The 23658-nt window shown below is 43.4% G+C and overlaps 1 protein-coding gene across 10 annotated transcripts in view; it reads left to right on the top strand.

Annotated features, from left to right (window-relative positions):
- The window catches only part of ARHGEF37 (Rho guanine nucleotide exchange factor 37), a 45025-nt gene that overhangs the window by 9715 nt on the left and 11652 nt on the right, over nucleotides 1–23658 (top strand). For 3 of the 10 annotated variants that reach the window (XM_083430786.1, XM_083430783.1, XM_083430780.1), the window contains exons 2-7: nucleotides 13627–13835; nucleotides 14687–14810; nucleotides 17368–17515; nucleotides 19373–19572; nucleotides 20702–20832; nucleotides 22834–22938. In XM_083430786.1, the coding sequence (XP_083286912.1) occupies nucleotides 13635–13835; nucleotides 14687–14810; nucleotides 17368–17515; nucleotides 19373–19572; nucleotides 20702–20832; nucleotides 22834–22938 (909 nt within the window). In that variant the 5' untranslated portion in view covers nucleotides 13627–13634. Of the gene's footprint in view, nucleotides 1–6341; nucleotides 6911–12004; nucleotides 12171–12957; nucleotides 13027–13626; nucleotides 13836–14686; nucleotides 14811–17367; nucleotides 17516–19372; nucleotides 19573–20701; nucleotides 20833–22833; nucleotides 22939–23658 lie in introns of those variants that run through there. The other 7 variants (XM_083430777.1, XM_083430779.1, XM_083430784.1 and 4 more) reach the window with 6 other exon arrangements.

Below are 23658 nucleotides of genomic sequence, written 5' to 3' on the forward strand. Positions count from 1 at the left end.
AAAGGAGTGGAAAGGCAGATTTTTACAACTGAAGTCCAAAAGTTTCTAAATGTTGCCTGCTTGGATAATGGGACTGTTACATAGTTACAGCAGATGGAAAATTTTGACCAGATGGTAGACAAGAAGTTCTGAAGTGACCTTGAGAGGCAGCAGACAATACTGGGAAAACAAGCTGGAAGATATGGCTCAGAGAATAACAGCTCTACTGAATGACATTTTAAATAAAGTGAATATTTTTGAACAGAGTGTTTCTGATCTGAGGAAGAATGTAATGACTTTGGTACAGAATGGGAACAAATTAATAACTGAGGCTCGAGAAAAGGAACCAAATTCACAAAGTCAAGCACTGGAAAAGACGAGGAAGCAATTAAAACCGGCCTTGATTTTGCAAGGGGAAGCCTTAGGAGCAGAGTCCCAAACTGATGGAGACAAATCTGACTTTGAGGACACTGAGGTTGAAGGACAGAGCAGTGTCCCTCATGGATTGAGTGACGCAAGATGGATGATAAACACGCTGGAGGGGGACACTGCGAGAAAGTCTGAAAGGATGGACGATTGTTACCCCAAAGAAACTGTGGAGCACGCCTTGGAATACTTACTGGTTTACGAACTGAATTATGAAGTTTGGGCGAGCGTGCTGAAGAAAATTAAAGAAGACGTTGAGAGAAAAGCTCTTTGGGACTTAACTTTAGGCCAGAGAAGAAACTTGCAGGCAGTACAGGGAGACGATTTGAGGGCCTCGGACATAAGGGAACCGGGTTAGGAAATTAATTTTGACTGATAAGATTGATAAAACTGGTAAAAAAGACTGGCAGTACCTGATACCAGGGAGATGAGACGGTGGGGAAAATTGGGAAAATAAAAAACAGTATTTAAATAATATGGTATAATTAAGAACAAATGGGAGATGGTGGAATGATTTCATTCGGCTTTTGTGGAAACAACATAAGGAAATGAGGGAATAAGATTTAAAGGTATATGAGTTAAAAGTATAAGTTTTAAGGTTTTTATTGTGGTTGTTTTTTGTATCTTCTTTTTAACTAGGGAATTGGAGTTTAGTTAAATTTGTTTTTAGGCGCTCACTTGAACTGGGAAGATAATAAGATATAAATGGATTAAGTAAATAAGTGAGTAAGCAGTAAAAGACGGAAAGAATTTGCTGATCTGATTAATAACTGGAATGCAGAAGGGGAGAGGGGAGGAGGCCAAGGAAATAAGTTATTTGAAAATAGATGTGGAATGATGGAGATTTATTCTTTTTTGTTGTTGTTGTTGTTGTTTTTTGTTTTTTGATGTTCTTTTTGTATGTTTTGAAGGGAAGGGTGGAGGGAGGGTGTGGGATTCTTGTTTGGGTATATTTTGGCTTTGCTTTTTTCCCCCTGCTTTCTCTTCCCCTCCTTTTTTTTTTTTTTTATTTTATTGTATGTACCTCTTTTTTATTATTATTTCTAGCTTTTCTTTTTTTTGTACACTTGGAAAATTAATAAATATTATTATAAAAAAAAAAAGCAATGCAGGAATCTCAGCTAAAGCATCCATGACAGATTGTTATCCAAAATCCTCCAAGGAAGGAGAATCCACCCCCCACCCCAAGGGAGTCTGTTCCACTGTCAAACAGTTCATTCTGATGTTTAGTCAGAATCTGCTTTCTTGTAACTTGAAGCCATTGGTTCGGATCCTAGCCTCTGGAGCAGGAGAAAACATGGACCAAGTTACAATGAGTCTTGTGGTTTGCCATTAAGTGCAGGATTTTACTTTTAGAAATAGCCAGCACAGACCAGGAGAGGGGAAGATCTGGATCAGGGCTGCAGCAGTGAGCAAAGGGTTAAGATCAGGGTTAAGATCAGGCCCCCATGCTGGGAAATCATGAAAGGAAGATTCTACACTGGGGCAACACCCAATTTCACAACAGATTACACTTTGCAGTACACACTAAACCTTAATATCTACCACTTTCCTTAATATATCAGAAAAACTCAAAATAAGTTTTGGCTTTCTTGCTTGCTTGATTGTTTTTTAAATACCGGTAGTTATTTGATAAATAGAAGGTGACATGCTTAATCAACCAGAAGTTGGTGGACAGCTTTATTTAGAGGTTGATATCAACCACTATCTAAATGAACAAGGAATCATAGGGTATTTCAGCTGCAGCTATGTGCCCTTGTTTCATAAGCATGAAATCTTATGGGTTTCATAAGCAGATAAAGGTAAAGGGACCCCTGACCATTAGGTCCAGTCATGACCGACTCTGGGGTTGCGGCACTCATCTCGCTTTATTGGCCGAGGGAGCCGGTGTACAGCTTCCGGGTCATGTGGCCAGCATAACTAAGCCGCTTCTGGTGAACTAGAGCAGCGCACGGAGACACCGTTTACCTTCCTGCCGGAGCGGTACCTATTTATTTACTTGCACTGTGTGCTTTCAAAGTGCTAGGTTGCCTGGAGCTGGGACTGAACAACAGGAGCTCACTTTGTCATGGGGATTCGAACCAGTGACCTTCTGATTGTTTCTGCAAATTCCATGAATCAGAAATAAGAAATGATAAATGAAAGGGGTTCTGGACTCAGAATCACTTCTGACAATCAAGTGCTTATGTCCAAAAAAAAAACCAGAAAGCTTTCTCTTGCAAGTAAAGTAGTCTAGCATTGTAAGCAGTGCAACATAGAAAAAATGGACTTGAATGAAATTGTGACACAAAGTATCACATGAATTGGATCTCTGTTTCAACTCACTTGATGAACATACACAATATGTATCACCATTCTTACTAGGTGGTATTAAAACCTGTCTGAAAGTGAAGGGGAAATGGAAGTGTTATATCCTGCACCACTTTAATAACTCCACATCTGTGGCAAAAATGACCTGTATGTTAAAGGCAACTGATTTTTGTCCCTTCTTCCTGCTTACCTTTTGTTTGTATTTATTCCTGAATCGGAACATGGGCTTGACAACAGATTGAATTTCCAGTCTCATAAAATTTGAGTGCATTGGAAATTGAGTACAGCAAGTGACCAAAGCCCCATGTGGTAGCATGATATTCCATCATTAGGATGATGACACCAAATGAACATTAAATGGAATATCACCTAAGAGATGTTAAGACCCTGCTTACCTTGTCTGGGCACAGTGTGCTAATGACCTTGCTGCTGTGATTAGTTACTGCTCTTCTATCACACTTCACATGTACTCATCTCTATGTGAGGGAGGTCATTTTAAACGATAGTTTCCAGAGCAATCATTTTGCAAGCCAAGCATCTCAAGATCTTGATGTTCTTTCAAATCGTTGGTTATTTTACCATTAGATCATGTGCACCGTAACAGTTTGAACAGCATGATTTACTGGAATAGAAGCAATTTAATGGAGACAAACAGACGGAATTGCTAAGATTCATCCCTGTAACTTCTTTAAGTACCACGTCTTAAACATTTGCTGAGTTGGGTGTGCATGAAATACTACATGTTCCCCTTGAAGCTTATACGGAAATTTTCTGAAACAAAACCATTGCTTTGTGCAGAGAGGTAACCTAGTGCTGCAGGACTAAGGAGATCAGTGAGAGATATTAAGAAAAATAATAAGATGATGTGTTAATGCTTTTGGAAAGCTCAAGAGCATTTGAAATAACAGGAACAACCTCAGTAAAACTATAAAGGGAAAATATTCATTTGGTGTTGAGCCCAGTAATGCTGGGTTGATGAGAAAATGGGACAAAAAGATTGATCACAGAGATGGGCTAGTTGAGGAACATATTAGGGGCAAGGTGACCAGATGGTACAAGCTATGATATTAAATGGAAGGCCTGAGAATTCGAAGGAGGATCAATAAATAACTCAACAAAGAGCTTGAGGCCATTGATCTGGCCTCATAATGAGAATGGAGTGTCAAAAGACCGCAAACATGAGTTTTTATATTTCATTGTGTATTAATAAATGGAAAAGGCAAAGACCAAGAAATATGTAGATTCTTGTGACTAAGGAGGCTTGCAAGTAAAATTGGATGGCAAGCAAAAGCCGTGAATATTATGACATTATATGGCTGTTCCTAATGTAATTGCTGGACAGCTGAATAGGATAGATAGCGGCGGGTGGTGATTAAAGAGGCAAAAGGTAACTTCAGCTGACCTGGAGGAAAAAGTGACAATGATAGATTAGGCCTTCTGAGGAAATAGTGCAAGCTAAGTTGGAAGGTTTAAAATGAGAGTCTTACCCAGCATATACGGCCTGCATAGCCAAGGTCTCTTCCGAGCCCAAGAACATACAATAAGAAAATAGGCCTGTGGGGCAACCTACATTCATATCCTGGCTATCCTAACTTACCTGTACTGACTATCCTGAGGTTTTTTGACCCAACTCTAGAGCCTCCTTCAATTGCTGGGCACTGTCAACCTTTGTAACCCGACCTGCCCTTCTCTTGGTTCTTTTATGTGACAAACAATTCTAGTATTATACCTGAGGTTAAATGACCCAATCACTATATTTTACTATTGCGGCTTCCTATGTTCAGTTAGATTTGTCCACTGAGCGTTCATTCAAGGATCTGTTGGCTAAAAACAGGTACACTTGGAATCTAATCACCAGTGTGGGAGAGGCAATGCCTTGGATGAGGAGGGGATGGCTGTACTATTCCTGCATGGAACATGGGAAGCTGCCTTATATTGAGTCAGACCATTGGCTGAGTAGTGTCTATACAATGACTGGCAGTGGTCCTCCAGAATTTCAGACAGGGTGTCTTCCACCTAACCCTATCTGGAGATGCCGGGGATTGAACCTGGGACTTCCTGCATGCAAAGCAGATGCTCTGCTGTGGAGCCACCTACCCCAGCTGATGAGGGTCATGCCTACAAGCATATTGCAATCCTGTATGGGCTCGTCCACACGTCTGCTTGTCCCATGCATAGGAAGTATGGATCTGAGCAGTTTTCTGCTTGTTCCATGCTTTCTAGGCATGGGTCTGAGCAGTTTGGCCTTTCCCTCACTGCTTTCCCCTGGAAAACCTACTCTTTTGTGCTGAATCGGAACAAACAGCAATCCACAGAAAACCTGAGTGTCATTTGTGACAATTCATCACTAATGATTGGGTTTTCTGGGGGTCAGGTGGGCAGTGGGGCAAATGGAGGTGTGGATAAGTCCCATCTTTCTGCTTTTTTAGATGTGGAAGTCATTATGCCATGCTCACAGACCAGATGTTTTATGGCTAGCACTGACTGAACATTCTCAAAGTTCTACATGTGTCTACTGATGGGAAACAGTTGGTGATCTCTGCTTTAAAGTATGCCCTCCTGGTTGCCCAGTCCCCTTTTCAGCCCTTGGCTGTTTTTTTGTGTCCTGTTGACAGTGCTCCAGTGTCTCCTTCTGGACCTGTTTTGGGATTTCCTCAGCAAATCTAATTTTTAATCTGCAGGCCTCCATATGCATCATCCCAGTATACAAGGCTGCATCTAGTGCTAGAACTTTTAAAACATCAACATGTTCTTATAAGTTGCCTTTCTGTAGAAACCTTTGCTTAAAGCAATTCATCAAAATAAAATAAGCAGAAGTAAAAATTCATCAGAATAAAATAAGCAGAAGTAACAGCACAGCTGAAAACCAACAGCCTAAAAAGTAAAACAGCTACCATACAGTAAAGAATGGTGTCAGGCTAGCAAATCCCAGCCCTTAAAAACATGCAAGCTAAGCTTTGTTAAATGTTGTTGACATTAGATTTGTTAGCAACAGGAAGACAAATTTGGGGAGAAGATGCAAGGCAAATATGCTGAAGCCAGTGAATTATAACAGATTCTACAGATCTGACTGGTAGAACTGGGGGATATGCTGTTATGCCATTCCTTCTTCTCAACCTTCCCAGGTCACCTTGAGGAAACCTACCTGCAGCCACACACACTGTCAGAAAACTGCCAAGAGAGCCAGCTAGGCCAGGAGAAAGCCATGCCATCAAATCTGAGAAGCTTGGCTGGCTGGCTGCTGCTTTTTGGAGTCATCGCCTCTGCCGCCCCCGGCATGATTATAAAGATGTGAAATTTAATAAACATGAATTAAACATTAAACCTCCCTCCTCCGCTGGTACAATTTGTGCTCCTTCCCAATCAAATCTGTTTTGATTTGGGGCTATTATGGTGCAAAAACCTGTAATTACCAAATGCTCAGAAATCAGCCTCTAGGGAGAGCTTATGTCCCCACCTGTCAGGCATAGCGGCAGGAATACAGACCACAGTTTATATACTTTCCGGGGCATCTTTTCTTTTGAAAGCAAAGCCTGTTTGCTCATGGCTGTCATAAACCTCCAGACCATGCTTGTTAATAAGAGTAAATGAAGCTGCCCACGGGACGTTGCGCCGATGCTGGAACATGCTGAGGGTTTGCCAGTTAGTAAACAGGCTTTGAGGGAGTGCCTTGGACTGAGAGGTGGCCGACAGCCAAAGCTCAGTCAGCTGAGTTGCTGTTTGTGGCCTGCACTGCTCTGGGCTCCCCACAGGATTTTCCCATTGTGTGTGAAGGTGTTTCTTTTTTCCTGCAGCTGGCCCCCCTGCCAGGCCGCAGGGCCCATTCATTTCCATCTAGAAATCTCTACAGCTGGCCTGCTGCCACCCCGGCAGGGGTTGCCTTGGATGCATATTCTCTTGTTTTGGAGCACTGTGAGCGAATACACTCATCTGACTCCCGCATAGCCTGTGTGGCTGCAGTAAACAGAGCAGCGAGAGAATGGCAGCGAGGGAACGGAGCCCGGCCTGGCGCACAGACACTTACTTGCACACAGCTGAGTGGGCCAGCCAGTCCTCTGCACACATAGACACAAACAAGCCTGTGCTTCTGCAGCTGGAACGCAGTGGGTTGATCATTAACTCAGAGGCAGCAGCGGCACCAGCAGCAGCAGCGAGGCAGCTTAAACAAGTCGAGAAGTCCCCGGCTAATTAGCAGGTAAGAATTAAGAGGCAAAAAAGCCAAGGAGAGCTGACAGCAAGCGCTTTGCTGATGGAGGAGATGTCCTCCGAAAGGGCAGGGGCCAAGTCCTTGGAATTGTGTGCGTCTCACAAAATCTCCCGGGCAGCCATTAATCAGGGACGGCTGTCTCTCCCTGCAAGGATGAGTGGGAAGGTTGCATAACCACATTCCAGATACTGCACATTTACTGACTTCTGCGGGGAAGAGCAGGTGCCTGTCACAGGAGGTGGTAAAAGGGAAAGCTGCTTTTCCCATAGTTTTTAGATAACCAATATGTTTGCCACTTTTGTTTTGTTTTTTTGGCTTTCTGGCAGCATCCCTGAGCATTTAACAGCTGCATGGCAAGTAGGGATTCTACAGGTGCGGTTGAGTTGTGAGAAGCATCACCTGTTTTTAATCTCCCCCTCCCAATTATTAACAGTACAGAAGCCCTGCTTGGCAAAAGGAACAACCTGAACTGGGTGGCAGCAGGACTCCTTCAGCCGGTACAGAAAGGGACTGTGGATGATGCAAGCTCCTGCCTGCCTGGTTTCTGTGTGGTGTTTGTACATGTTCAGAAAGTCCCTGCTGGGACTGTACCACTTCAGAGTGAAGGTGAGGGGTGGCATCTTTCCGCAGGGCCTGCAAGACAGAGCTGTTTCGCCTGGCCTTTGGTTTAGACTCAGTGACCCTTATGTTTCCATCCCTTTACGGTTTTGATTTATGGGCTACTATTAAAATGAGGCTGCTTTTTAAATTGTATTTTAACCCATATTTTAATTAACTCCCACCCCTATTATGTTTTATTGTAATTTTATTGGTGTTAGCCACCCTGAGCCCAGTTCTGGCCAGGAAGGGCAGGTATAAATAAATAATAATAATAATAATAATAATAATAATAATAATTACATACTTTCCAGCAGCATCTGGAAAAATAGTATGTGTGAGAGAAGGCTACATTCAGAGACCCAGACATGGTAGAGTTTTGCAGGCAGGTGAGAGCCCTCGGTCATGGAATTCTCTGAAATGGCATGTCCCAAAAGAGTCGTACCACATGCTTTTTCTGAACATGCAGATAGGTTCTTCTATTGGGCCCAACACAGAGTACTCAGCTTACTGTCATTATTCAGTGCTGTCACTTGTTTGCATTGGCCTCATTTTTGCCATATGTTGATTGGAAAATTTGGGAGTTCTATAAAGCAGGCTGTCTCTCAGGTATATGTAGGGCCAGTGACTTGCCCAAAATAACAGACCAGTTCAGCAGGAAAGGTGGTATGAGTTCTGCCCTATTGACTAGCTTTTCATCCGCCTCCAGTACTGTCAAAGTTATGCACTTTCAAGTCCATGTAGAAGCCTTCAGCCAAAGAATGGCCTGGTTAGTTCAGATCAGTAAGTGAAATTCAGCTTCCCAACATCGTTTTGCCCTTTGCTGCCCTCCCTATAGGGTTGCCATGTCACAATGTTCTGTTTTCACTGTCAGAGGCAGTATGCCTCTGAATACCAGTTGCTGTTGTGCTCAGGTCCTGCTTGTGGGATTTCCATAGCCATCTGGGCCTTTGGCCTGATCCAGCATCACTCTTAATGCTACAGTGACAGTAGAAGCCACAGCTGGATGCAACAAGGATGAAGTTCTTTGTGTCCAGATTCTGGACCCAACAGCTCCTGTTTCACTGACCCAGAGTCTACCAGAACCATCATTATCTTTTCACTTTCTGCACCTGTTGTCTTTACATCAAATGAGAAATTTTGGCCCCGGCCTACTGTTCTCCTTATCTTCCTTCATTCTTCCTGTCCCATCACTTACAGTTTCCTCATGTGTAGGAAAGAGATGTCATTAGCTTCTTGAACCTTCTGTGGAGAGACTGCCATGAATCCTAATGAAAAGAAAAAACAGTTCTTCTTACAAACATTTAAAGAGTATAACTCCAGATTCCTACAAAAAAGAAGACCTCATAGTCCCCTCTCCAAAGGCCTCTTTGGCAGTCATCAAAATTGCGGTATATCAGACATTTATGCAACTTGTAAACAAGCTCAAATTCAGTCACTTAATTCCACAACTAGATAGTTAAAATTCCTGCAGCATGTTCAAAATTTTCACTGTAATTTTCTTGTTTAGCCCAGAATGCTTTGATTTGCTTGATAACCCCCCTCTGTTCATTCTTCTTCCTCTTCTTCTTCAGCACACATCATGTGGCCTCCTCAGGCCCAGCATTTGACGATTGCTTCAAAATCAATAGATGTTCCAGGGGAAAACAAACTCTTCCATACTGTGATGAGAGCTGACACAGGTTCAACTGTTGTTTCTCTTGAAGATCTTCTTCCAAGGCTCTTGCCTTGTGATTCTGGTTGGAACATTTTGTCCGTGCCTCTCTTGCTTTCACTTTGAAACAAGCCTTATAGAGTTCAGGGAAGAAGCTATCAGTTTCATTTCCTTCAATTTTCTGCCAGCAGGAAAGAAATAAGACAAAGGGAGAAGGCATGCTTCTTTCAATAAACAAGTGTTCCCCACTCTTTCTGTAACAAACGGCACATATTTTAAAATCAACCTCTTACACCCTCAGAAATGTATTTCAGAAGGTCTGCTGCAAAGTTTATAGAACTGAAGGAGGGGCAACCCTTGTATACTGGGGTTAAAATCCTTAGTAGCAAAAATATTATATTTTCAGATATTTGGACGCATGAGTCTCTTCCGCAGATCCAACTGCATATCTTTTTTGCTCACATAACAACAACAATGACAAAAGGCACAATCAAATTAAGCAATATCAGACTTGTAGATGTGACAATTCCTAACACACTATGTGCTATATGGAGGAGTCCATATAGTGGCAGTGTTTGCACACTGCTTTAAAAAAAGAGTCAAACTTAGGTATGGTTTAAAGGTGACTGTGCAGCATGCTGGTACACAGAGCAGAAACTTGTGGTTGTTCACCCCTCCCCTCCCCTGCTCCAGCTTATTGTTTGTCTCCCCCAAAGAGTGGAACAAACCTAGGTTATGTTCTTGTGGTTTTTTTGAGAGACACAAGACACAAGCCTAGGTTCAGACAGCACAGCAGGAGCAGGGGAAGAGTGAAGTGATTGTGATTTTCACCCCATGCAGCAGCACACAGCACATTCACCTTTCAGTCACAGTTGAGCTTAACTATGGTTTAAAGCAGGCATAGGCAAACCCAGCCCTCCATATGTTTTGGGACTACAATTCCCATCATCCCTGACCACTGGTCCTGTTAGCTAGGGATGATGGGAGTTGTAGGCCAAAAACATCTGGAGGGCCGAGTTTGCCTATGCCTGGTTTAAAGTGAAGCCACCATTCCCCAGAAATGCATCATTATTAATCCTTCCAGCTACAGCTAAACCTCTGCATCAACTATAAGGCAAAAATGGCTGGCATCAAAACAGAAGGAATATTCAAGTGGCTTAAAAAACAACAACCCCAAAAACAATAGGGTGAAAATGGACAATAAAGGGGACTGTGTTTTGCCATCTGCCTTCATTACTATAGGAATATGCCTACCAAGTCTGGCACCAACCTGTTTTGAAAGCTGATAGTATTAGTCACATATGTTGTCTTGTCTTATTATAGTGATGAGGATTATGCTACAGCAAATGTGGGGAACCTCTTGCACTCTAGATATTGCTGAACTTCAACTCCCATCATTCCTGGCCATTGGCCATGCTTGCTGGGGCTGGTGGGAGTTGTATTTCAGCTACATCTGAAGTGCCAAAGATTCCCACCTGTGCTGCGGAATGCAACCATTTTTTTCCTAGCAGTTTTCTGTTTCTGTAACAACTTCAAGACAGGCAGTAATTGAATAGGTAAAGTTTCTCATCAACTTTACCTCCTGAACTTCCCTGTTGCACAGCTGTTAAAAGTACACAAATTCTGTCAATGTAGCAAACCTAGTTTATACCTAATAGCAGGGTCTCTATACTTTAAAAGGTACAGAGTTTCCCTTATGAGCCCTGATGAAGGGCACCAGCAATCAGTTGATAGGTAGTTTTGTTGTCCCCATCACTAAAATACTGTATAGCAGGACTGCATCTTTTGAACTTTTATCTCCTTCGGAACTTATAACTGAGACGCTGGACTCAGCTACCTTAGTAAAGAAAAAGCGTTTTATATGTGTTATAACACTCTGACACCAGATGGTGCTGTGGAGTCCCATGTTTCACCAGCGTGATTTCCCATAACAAAGTTTACAACATGTTTTCCTGAAACGCTTTTTGGATGTGTCTAGATCCAGCCCCTTTGTAGTCACTGTATAGATTGGGAATTCTCAACTTTTGTGATAGTGGGTTATCTCATTACTTGAGCCTCCCCAGGAGCCTTTCTTCTGCTCCCAGGCCTGGGAACCATGGACTGGTTCTCAGCTACATTAACCTATTTTAGAAATAGGCAGTCTCAGCCCATTTTTCTTTTTTTTTTTCCTTTTGCTTCTTTATTCCAATATCATCTCTCTAAAATGTCTGTCAGCATGATGCGATACAAACAGAACAAAAGGTTCCAGGCCTGACAAGTGCATCTCTTCTCAGGTAAAGCAGCCCCTCTGTGGTTAGAATCCAGGAGGACAGAACAATGATGACCAGGGTTCCAGCTTTCTATTTGCCGCCTTTCTGTTGCATTAATAAATAGTGTTGAATTATTCAAGTGAAAGGAAGCTTCTGCATACGAGCCATCTGTGGTTCCCCTTGCTAGATTCAATAGATTTTAAAGTGTCTTTTGCAATAGCTAGCCTGCAGTGAATACAATTGATCAACAGCAGCAATCAGTTAAAAATAACCCAGCACTGTGGATGTATAGCACAGACTGGCACGCTGTTCAGAATATAATACTGTAGTGTAAAGACACAGTCTTGTGGTGTACAGAAATCTTCTCTATGGTCTGTTTATTTATGTGGACCATTTCCATTCAGTTCTTAAGTTTTCTGGTTTTATTTTAGGGGTGAGGATGCTACACACACAAAAACGTGCACATTACTAATTGTCAGTAGGATATACCTTTTCTCAAGGTATACTGAAATTTTGTCAGCTTACAGAGAATGAATGTTTTGTCAAGTGAGAATATTGTTACACTTTGTTCAAGCAGTGAGAAATTCTAGGAGTACAATGCTTATCCAGGTTCGGTTTCTTTTGGAAGGAGATCACTGGAATCTTATGGGGTTCTGTATTGTTCTGTATAATGCTATACTTCTGTGTGATCATTTGGGAAAGTGCCTTAGTCTAAATCAGTTGCTTCAGATCTACTTGGCTGTATTTGGTTACTTGCAAATATTTTGGTTCCCTAGAAGGGTGACAGCCTACTGGTTAGGGAGTTGGGTTTGACTCTGGACTCCTTAACCTTGACAAGTCTAACTATGCTCCTGGTTTAAATCTTCCAAGAGACAGCAAAATCCCAGCCCTCCATCTGATCTCCAGTCTTAAGAAAGTCCCAGCTCATTGGGTGCAATCAAGCAGAAATCGCCTTTAAAAAATTATTTACTTGGCAACTTTTGTCACTGACTTATTATTGATAATGATATTATTATTAATAATACCCTGCCCATCTGTCGGGGTCTCCCCAGCCACTCTGGGTGGCTTATAGCACATATAATATGTTGGCAGTCTTCTTTTGTGACCCATCTTAGATCAGCCCATGACCCAAGTAGTGGGTCCCGGCCCCCCAGCTGAAGTTCACGGCTTTACAGTATTATTATTACTATTTATTGAATTTGTATATGGCCCTTAGTCAGAAGACCATAGGGCAGTTTACAACATACAACACAAATATAACGTTATATAGAAGTCCTTAGTAAAAGTCATACAACATGGGTGCTTTATGGGTAAGATGACGCTTAAGCACTCCAAGACCGTTTGGGTTGCCACTTTGGGCAACAAGATGTGGACAGCATAGTAAGGGAGTCCCTCACAGAACTTTTGGCTCCATTAACCCTCTCCTGTCTAAATCTCCCAATTTTACAACAATATGATATTCTCCAAGATAGCGCATCTGTTTTTATTGAGGATAACATGCTGAATCCACCAATTTGTAAACTTTATTTTTGTAGGGTTTCAGAAACTTCTTTGCAAGCGGCACACTCCTCCTGTCCTGTCCTGAAACACATTTCCACATGCTAGTGAGTGCTAAGTGGCTTACGTGGGTGGCGGCAGAACCCAACCATCAAAATATTCTGAAAGGCTATCTCACAATTCCAGGCCAACATCAAAATTTGCTCTTTAGTGATTTTAAGTATATTATGTAGATATATATTGTAACTTGACTCAAGGATGGAGATGTGTCATTTGGAGCAATGCAGCACAAGCCACTTCAGGGGCATCTTAGGGGAACGCTATGTGATTCTCACCTCAGGGTACCTCAGCTGCAAGCTGATTTGAGGACTGCAGTCAGAAAGTGGAATATAAATCTACTCATTCAATAAATTAAGACACCTAGTAACTTTCAAGGCACAGACAAGATTACAATACGCAGCTTCCTGGTTCACAACTGAAATGTGATGGCATTGCTGCCCTACAGAAGCTCTCTGCCAATGGGTGGAGCAGCTAGCCTCATGGCAGAGCACAGGCAGTAGCTTCTGCCTTAAGACATTTGCAAAATAATAAACCCAGCAGCATGTTCCCACTGAAGTGTAGAGTTAGAATGGGCCTGAAGATCATTAAGTGGATTATGTGCACTCATGACCCACCTTTTCCTCTTGTGTCTCCCTCTCTCTTTATAGCTCCCAATATGGCAAATGACAGCACAGATGAACTGACAGCTGAGGAGACACCAGAGGCTGAACCCATATATGAAACTCTGACATTCCTGGACAAAGCAGAGCAGAACCAACGGCTGGCTGTGGAGGAGCTCATCAACACAGAGACCAGTTATGTACAGAACCTTCAGCTGTGCATTTCAGATATCCGCAATCACCTCCAGAAAAAGCAGGTGAGGCAGATCCTCCACACCTGGGGGTGACTCCCCAGATGATGATGCACACCAACTTCCATCATAGCCAGGATGATGGGAGTTGTAGTCCAGGTTGGCTATCCCTCCTCTACACATTTCCATGGGAGTGAATTGTGCAGCAAAATGTTTTTAAAATCCGCAACAGGCAATCTCAAATTCAGAAAACAACGATGCATTAAGGAACTTAAGAAAGCTAAGCATTTGTTCCTAGTAGTGAAATTCAGAACTTGGGGTAGGCTAAGGCCACGCTATATATTTAACAATGGGTTAACAGTCAATCCCTCTTCACAGGGATCTCTGTGAATTGTAGCTTGGGGGGTGAGGGAAGGTTTCCTAACAATTTGAAGCACCTTTCACAAACTACAGCTCCCAGAATTGTTTGGGGGAAGCCGTGTCTGTTTAAAGTGGTATCATAATACTTTAAATATATAGTGTGAATGTAGTCTAAGAAGCTACCATGATAGTCAGTGTGTAGGCTGCAGGGTGAGATGCTTTGGGTAACAGTATGTGGTAGCTGTTTGGGGAGATGTTGTAGTTTATAGACTAAGACAAGACCTGGCTATTTAGAGGTCTGTCTACAGGTGACCACTGGGTCCTGTTGACAGCAAGTTTTCTCCTGGTAGGCAATGACAATTAAGCCCCATCTGTGGCACATCCATTCTGCAATGATGTGATCTCTGTTTCTGCAGTCCCAGAATGCATAGGTGTTTGATTCTAGATGTACCTTTAGAAGCAACATTCGGATTACTGTTCAAACAGTAATCATTTGCTCACTCATGGACGCACAGAGAAAGAACTGATGCATTCTCCTAATCTATTATGCCTTTTAGCTACCTGAGATTGACCTGGAAGGACTTTTCTCCAATATAGATGATGTCCTGCACATCTCCAGACGTTTCCTGAAAGGACTTGAAGCTGCAATGAACCAGGAGCACGAGCAGCTCTACCGTATCAGTGAGTGGGAATATAACAACCAGCCACCTGAGACAGATGTTATTAAATCAGTGATATGCTTTGTGTTATATTAACTTCTGTTTATTGCTAGCAATAATTGCTGTGATGCTGACCAGCCAGATAGATGGGGTATAAAGATGATGATGATGATTAATTCCTCCTGTGTTTTCAATATTGATCCTACTAGGTGTTTACATGGCCAAGGAGCAAAACAAACTTTGGTAATTTGTGCTAAAATTTAATTCATAACCCCAAATCATGGACAGGACAAAGTCATAGCACAGTTTCACTGGTAATGCTATTGCACCAAGCCATTAAGAAAGGGGAACTATAACTGCACATCATAGGTTGCACAGCTGGAACAGAAAAAGAAGTGCTAAGAGGGCAGAGAAGAAATCAAGGTTGCAACCAATTAGCAGAACATAAAGAGGAGTCCTCAGGCAACTGCTACCTGAGCCAACCATGCATTGTTTTCTAAGCTATAGTTTTCCAGGGCTTCTAGGTCATTCTTTTGTGAAGAGAAAACAGATGCCCTTTATACATTTCCCCAGCTGAATGGGAACTGCTTGTGTGTAAGGCATTCCCACATAACTGGGGGAAAGTTGATATGGTTTCACCATATTTAAATGACTCATGCACTGCACCTTTCTCATGGAATTGGCACAATGCTGTGAAAGGGTTGCTAATTCTGGGAATTGGGGTGGGCAGGAAAAAGGTGATCAAAACCTAGCCTTGTAGTAGGGTCCTAAACATTCTCATAGCTGCACAGGAGTTGCTCATGGACAAGTGACTCCTGCATGTTTAGGGAAATGTCTAAAGGGTAGTATGGTCAGTACTAATTCTTTAGGTCATCACAACATGTTTTCATGTTTGCTCATTAATAATAATAATAATAATAATAATAATAATAATAATAATAATTTTATTATTTATACCCCGCCCATCTGGCTGGATTTCCCCAGTCACTCTGGGCAGCTCCTAACAGAGGACTAAAAACAGAATAAAACTTCAAACATTAACAACTTCCCTAAACAGGGCTGCCTTCAGATGTCTTCTAAAAGTCAGGTAGTTGTTTATTTCCTTACCATCTGATTGGAGGGCCTTCCACAGAGCGGGTGCCACTACCAAGAAGGCCCTCTGCCTGGTTCCCTGTAACCTCACTTCTCGCAGTGAGGGAACCGCCAGAAGGCCCTTGGTGCTGGACCTCAATGTCAGCGCTGAACGATGGGGGTGGAGACACTCGTTCAGGTATACTGGGCTGAAGCCGTTTAGGGCTTTAATGGTCAGCAGCAACACTTTGAATTGTGCTCGGAAACGTACTGGGAGCCAATGTAGGTCTTTAAGGACCGGTGTTATGTGGTCTCGGTGGCTGCTCCAAGTCACCAGTCTAGGTGCCGCATTCTGGATTAGTTGTAGTTTCCAGATCACCTTCAAAGGTAGCTCCATGTAGAGCGCATTGCAGTAATAGAAGCAGGAGATAACTAGAGAATGTACCACTTTGGCCAGATAGTCTGTGGGCAGGTAGGGTCTCAGCCTGCATACCAGATGGAGCTGGTAGACAGCTGCCCTGGACACAGAATTGACCTGCACCTCCATGGACAGCTGTGATTCCATAATGACTCCCAGGCTGCACACCTGGTCTTTCAGGGGCACAGTTACCCCATTCAGGACCAGGGAGACCCCCACACCTGCTCGCCCCCTGTCCCCCCAAAACAGTACTTCTGTCTTGTCAGGATTCAACCTCAATCTGTTAGCCACCATCCATCCTCCAACCGCCTCCAGGCACTCACACAGTACCTTCATTGCCTTCACTGGTTCTGATTTGAAAGAGAGGTAGAGCTGGGTTTCATCCACATACTGATGAACACCCAGCCCAAACCCCCTGATGATGTCTCCCAGCAACTTCATATAGATGTTGAAAAGCATGGGGGAGAGGACGGAACTCTGAGTTCACCCCACTGAAAGCCCAGGGGTCTGAACACTCATTCCCCAACACCACTTTCTGGACATGGCACAGGAGGAAGGCGCGGAACCACTGTATAACACTGCCCCTTTCCTTTTTTAGCAGCATATCCTGTCAAGGATTCCTTACTGGGAAAGTGATGCTGATGGAATACAAAAGAGTTCTGCCATCTAATAGTTTATAGAACAATTTCCGTGAGGGAAGAGAAAGTTGTCAGCTTGGCAGGGATTAAAACTTCCCACAGTGACAAGCTGAAGACTAGGAAGAAGACCCAGGTAGTAGGGAAGCTAAAGGTAGTGAGCCCAGAGCAAAGCAGATTGAAGGTAGTGGGTCAGCTTGGTAATTTAGACACTGGACTTACTGATCTTATGCTTTAATTTTAACTAACTTGGCAGCTCTGGATACAGGCGTTTAGTTTTTCATAAAAAGGAGAAGGGGGCCTCTTAAGTTCCATAGGTAAGGATCAAGGATTAATTGTTTAGAGGACAATTATTGCTGCTGTTACTTTGGTGGTTCTGAAGGTTTTCTTAGGCACCTGTCTTGGAGATGTGATTGGTGTGCTGCAGAATCAATATTGTACCTTTGCTATGGTAGGCACCTTATTCCAAGAGCTCAAAGAGGAGATGGAGAACGTCTATAAAATTTATTGTGGCGACTATGATCAAGCTCTTCTACTGCTGGAGATTTACAGGAATGAGCCAAGGCTGCAGAAAGAGATTGTGGATACCCTGACTGTCACAGTGTAAGTAGCTCCCTTGATAGTCAGAAACATGTGACCCAGACTTCAAATGTGAAATAGAAGTAGGCTTGTGAATGGTTGTCTACTTAAGGGGGAGCCAATGTGATGCTCTCCAGATGTTGTGGACTACAACTCCCATCATCCCTCATTGTTAGCTATCCTGGCTGTGGCTGATGGGAGTTGTAGTCCAACAACATCCAGAGGGCACAACATTATTTCTGGTTTACTTGCCCTCCACAATGTATAGTTACTCCTCACACTCTTCTTGCTTCTGTTGCCTGTGTCATTGTTGGTGGTTAATCCGAAGGTCCACCAATGGCAATGAGGAACTGAACCAGGAACTTCTGTTTTTCAACCTATTCAGCAGTGTGTTTCTGGATATGGCTAAAAAGATCATGGCCATGTTGTGATGCAGTGCCCACTCAGAGGCCCTGCTGCAGGCAGCTATTCCCAGGCACTGTTACTTCTTCCTTCCATCTGTTGGAGAAGAATCAATCCCAGGGTGAGTTCGTTAGCTAAACAAACATGACACTGTGTGTAATGAGGCAAGGACATCAGTCAGTGGCTGGCAGCATCTGTGTCCTTCGGGTCAGTCCATCACTTCAGCTGGCTGAGACTGTTATCTGAGTGACTGAGCACGGCTGTGAGAGGCGACAGTTCTCTTTTGCAAATGAGCAAGGACAAGCTCCCCAAACCAGAGAGTGGAAATCTGCCAAGGTCTACGCAGGTCAATGGAACAAAGCATACATTAGTTAACCCCAGCTAGTTTCTAGCCCTGAATCGGGGGGGGGGGGGGTGTTTGTGTGGAATCAGTAAGAGAATGAATAGAGAATAATGGGCAAGATCAGAGTGCAAATATGGTCTATGTTACATCTTCCCACTGTGGTTCCATTAATTTCTTATAGTTCCCAGCATCCAGCATCCATGATGTGCCATGCATATGTGGCAGCATTCAGTGTTCAAGCCCGTACTGTGGCCTCCATTGCCAAGAACTAATGGCCTCTTGCCCCCCCCCCCCCCGCAATTCTTCACATAACAACTGATTTATGGAATTCACTGCCATAAGGTGTTATGACCACCAGCTTAGGTGGTTTAAAGGATTATACAAATTCATCATGTAGGAAATGTCTATCAATTGATATTGCTATGGGTAGCTATACTATCCCCATATTCAGAGGCAGTGTGCTGCTGAATACCAGTGGTCGGGGAGCAACAACAGGGGACGACCCTGCTTGTGGTCTTCCTAAAAGTATATGGTTGGGCACTGCTGAATCAAGATGCTGGAAGATGAAGCCTTGCACTGGTCACGGATGGCCTCATTCATAATGTCAATGTAACAGCAGCAAACGAATTCTCCAGGCCCTGCTGCATGGTGTAACCAGTTAACATGGCAATGATACAATCACCATGCACCATGACAGAATAACTAGGCACCAGGCAATGGTTCCAGTTTTCTTACAGGCTTCAACAAACAAACAAAATCAAACTAGTAGGGTACAATTACTGCATGGGCGTAGCCAGGATTTATGTTAATGGGGGGGGGGACCAAGCTACCTGTGACGTGATTAGTCAATTCACGGAAGTCAGGCCTATCGCTCAGTAGGGTTGCCAGCTGTGTCACTAGAATCTGCCACAGCATCGTCCAAGTGACCTCAGCAAACATTTCAATTTCAAATATTCTGATTCTTTCTACTTTTAGTTAAGTATTTTTATTTACTTGATCCCTTGGCTACGCCCATGAGCTTCTACCATAAGTAAAAGCACTAGTACTTGTACTACTAGAGAAACCTAGGGAATCACTAAGCCACTAAGTTCTGAAGCCTGCTTAAATTTTGCTGTCCTTCTGCATCTCTTAAACAGGCCTCACATTGGGGCTTCAGACCTGAGCTTCTTCCTTGTGATGCCAGTGCAACGGGTCACAAAATACCCACTGCTGCTGCAGAAGATATTGGAAAATACCCCAGTCAGCGACAGTGCCTATGGAGCTCTCCAAGCTGCAGCTGCTGCTATGACAGACGTCAATGCCAATATCAATGAGTACAAAAGACGCAAGGAAGTAGGTGAGGGAAATGGATGCTCTCTGGACACCATCTGCTCTACTCCAGGAGCCCTGTACTGTGTGGGTGGTTTCAGCCACTTGGGCTTGTTTATTCTCCTGAAGCCACTCTGGGCATATGTTTGATGCCTCCTTGTGGGACTCTGAGGTCTACATTGAGTGGGTTACCCCAAGGATGGCTGTGTCTCAATAATGACAAAAAAACATGCAGACAGCATAGAAAAGAAAATATATTTTTTTAAAAAAGTTTGTACTGAGCTATGTTTTACTCTGAGTAAGCCCACTGAAAACTTACTTGTTTTATTTAATTATTTAATATAATTTATAAACAGTTTGAGTGTAGCAAAAACTGTTTTTTGTTTTTTTTTTGGAGCTCTTGCCCAGGTGCACCTGAGGAGTTGGGCTGAGTATCCTCTGTTGAGCTGGGAGCACTCAGCGGCAAAGTTAGCACTGAAGCAGAAGGGGCAGAGTGTGCCCCTTAACTGTGGTCTCAGAAGATGGGCGCAGTACATGCTAAAAAAACCCCAAAGGCAGCCATTTTCTCTCATTAAAAAAAGGCACAGTAGGGCAATTCCTTTTTTAGGCCAACCAAAATTTCACAAAACAGTGTGCAAGGTTTTGAGTCCTCTGCAACTCTTCACCAGGCTAGATGGTAAACAAAGCAGAGTGAAAGGGTAACAGGGAAGGGTAACAGAAAGAGACGAGAGGTGTGTGATAATCCCAATAATTAATTAATATGCTGCTTCCTTGAAAGTGGTCAACCCAAGAAATATTTTTCTTACCAATTCTTTTTGAATGCAACAGTTGTACTAATGTTGATGTACTAATGAAGAACTGTAACAGAAAAGCAAATAAAAATAAAATAAAATAATAAAATAAAAAGAAAGAAAGTGGCCAACTCAGCAAATCCTTCATGGCAATCTCAGGGCCAGTTTTAATTGAAAGATAGCTGATACTTCAAAACAGAACAAGGTGCTTCTCCACCACCAAAGCCATGTCTCAGAAACTATAGTTTTCTTTTTGTATTGGGACGGTGTTCTGTATCACCAAATGCCCAGGGCATTCATTTCCACCTTGTGTAATGTGCTCCTTTCCTGTTTTCCTACCTTCTAACCCATGTGACATGAGAATAGCAAATAAATATAACAAGCCTGGGTATCTGACTCTGCGGGAACGCCTGGCTCGCCTCAACCCCCACTCCATTGCCAAGAAGACCACACGACTGAGCCGCCTCTTTATGCAGGAGGCTGGAATTGTGCCTAAGGTGAGTGCTGAGTGCTCTGTGCTTGTCTTGTCTCCACTATCTCAGTTAAATGGTGGGCTGGCAGCATCCTAGAGTGGCAAGGGAGGGTGAATTCAGGACACACACACAAACCAAGACTGGCTTTTGGAAAAGCATTCTTCTATGCCACCCATAGTTTCTATTTCATCAGACTGAACTCACTGACTAGGTGTCTTCAGGCTGCTTCATAGATAGCAATAAGCTATCACATATTAGCCTCTCTGAGCTCATGCAATCAGTTTTGGGATCATGACATCAACACTGAGGAGATCACATAACAGCACCCACTTGTGACCTGGCCAGGAGTGTTTCTTTAATAGTTAAGGGCAACACCAGTAATTTGTGCAGTGTGGTAAGCACGCAGAGCATTTTCCTGCCCTCATCGCATTCCTGCCGAGGTATCAAGCTCAAGGTAGTTCCTGTTTTACAGAAGCTCAAGCCCTTTGACCCTGCTTAGGAGCAGCCGATCAGTCATTAACCACAATGGGAAGCTGGGCTGGCAATCTGAAACGAAGTCATGTTTCTTTCCATCAGCAGAAAAATCAGCAGTGTCAGGGCATTGCAACCTGGTTTATGTGGTTTCTGAAGTGTGAGAATGAACTGAAAGAATCCGGGGGGGGGGGGGGGGCGGATCCAGGAATTGCAAGAAATCCTCTTGGCCTTTTTATTTCAATTTTTTTCTGTATAGTTTTAAATTTACGGTAATCTCCTCTCCCCATGTCCTAGTAGTCATAGGAGCATAAGAAGCTACTGTATACCGAGTCAGACCACTGGTTGGGTTAAGTCAGTATTGTCTACATTGAGTGGCAGCAGCTCTCCAGTTTTTCAGACAAGGGTCTCTCCCAGGCCTGCCAGGCGATGCCAGGGACTGAACCAGGGACCTTCTGCATGCAAAGCAGATAGCAGATGCTCTGCCAGTGAGCTATGGTCCTTCTCCATAGTTCTTATTTTTTAATCTTAATTTTTTATTAGCATAATGTGAAAATAAAATGAAACCATTCCTTTCAATATCCCAACTCTGCTGTTTATGCAGCAGGTATACAACAGGAAAATGTTATCAGGCCCCAGGGCACTTCAGAGGTGCAGAAGAAGAATTCACATAGCAAGTCTTGTATTAGGTATTTAGTTTCCTGCTGATCTAATGTGTGCATATATCAGGAATGATGTTTAATTTCCTGGAAGACTCCAAAGGCGACAGGTGCTTATTTTGTGTAAATAATAATAATTCATTAATGTTTTGTTCAACACTGCATGAGAGGTGCAACAGAACTTCCCCTCCTCTCCTTAAAGGTAAAGGTAAAGGTACCCCTGCCCGTACGGGCCAGTCTTGACAGACTCTAGGGTTGTGTGCCCATCTCACTCAAGAGGCCGGGGGCCAGCGCTGTCCGGAGACACTTCCGGGTCACGTGGCCAGCGTGACATCGCTGCTCTGGCAAGCCAGCGCAGCACACAGAAACGCCGTTTACCTTCCCGCTAGTAAGCGGTCCCTATTTATCTACTTGCCCCCGGGGGTGCTTTCGAACAGCTAGGTTGGCAGGCGCTGGGACCGAGCAACGGGAACGCACCCCGCCGCGGGGATTCGAACCGCCGACCTTTCGATCGGCAAGCCCTAGGCGCTGAGGCTTTTACCCACAGCGCCACCCGCGTCCTCTCCTCTCCTTGTGCACCCCCCAAAATCTGCTCCACGGCACCCCCAGCCCTCTTGAGCAGATTTTGGGGGTGGAGTTGCAGAGCAGAGGAGAAGGAAGTTCCACTGAACAAGTAGAAGTCTGTCACATGAACAGAACGGCAGTATTGGATTCAACCCATTATTTGCAATATAAATGTAAAGCAATGATGCAAATGCACAGGCATCACTATGTACTGTTGCTACCATGCCAACACATTTAGTGTTTCAACTTTTCTCCTAGCATTCTATAACTTAAGGCTAACCCATTGCTGTCCATTGGAGCTATAATATAATTTCCTCTCTCTGGTCTTTAGACAAAGGACAAAGAGTTTGACACACTGGAAGAAAAGTTCCAAGATTTGTCATCAGCTGTAGCCGATCTGAAGGAGAATGTGGCCTCTTTCCTGAGCAACACAGAGGTATTAATATTCATTTATCTCATGTTGAAGCTAGCTCATGGGATAAGTACACAGAGTACTCAGCAGGGATTTCTTAGAGTACCCTTGACAACCCGTCATTGTCTCTGACAATGTTTCAGTAGCTGGTCAGAAAGTACTTGGAGAATCATGACTGAGGTCTGCCCATTTGTATCAGAGTTAAAACTTTTAGTCTGCATGTACCGGTAAGTGCCTGGGCCCATTAGTTCTGATTTCCGCAAGCCACAGAGAAACAGCACTAATCCAAATTCAGTTTGGGGAAATGAGCCTGCATGAGGGATCTAGCACGAATATTTTTATGCTCTTAAAATGGCTGCAGATGCAGATCTTTACATTGGAGAATGCTTTCAGATGTGAGTCTGACATAAACACCTGGCTACACCTTTGGGGTCTTCCTTGCCATCTGTGCATTTCAGGTTCATATCTGTGGATGGGATGTTCATCCACAATTCCTCCGGTATATTAACAGGTAATTGAAAGGAAAGGAGTAAGTATGAATAAATGCTCTTCTGGGAGGCAAGCTGTAATCTTCCTGCAGGAATTGAGATAGTTTCCACCAGTATAGATTTTGAAAGCAGATAGGGAACCAAACCTTAGGAAACACATCAATCTTTCTTCCACTGAGCCTGAGAGATGGGCTGTGTCACAGTTTAACCTTTCATTGTGTTATTATTGCTTTATGCCCAGTCTGCTCTGGTGTTT

Source organism: Podarcis tiliguerta (assembly GCF_965153285.1).
Source record: "Podarcis tiliguerta genome assembly, chromosome: 2".
NCBI lineage: Eukaryota > Metazoa > Chordata > Lepidosauria > Squamata > Lacertidae > Podarcis > Podarcis tiliguerta.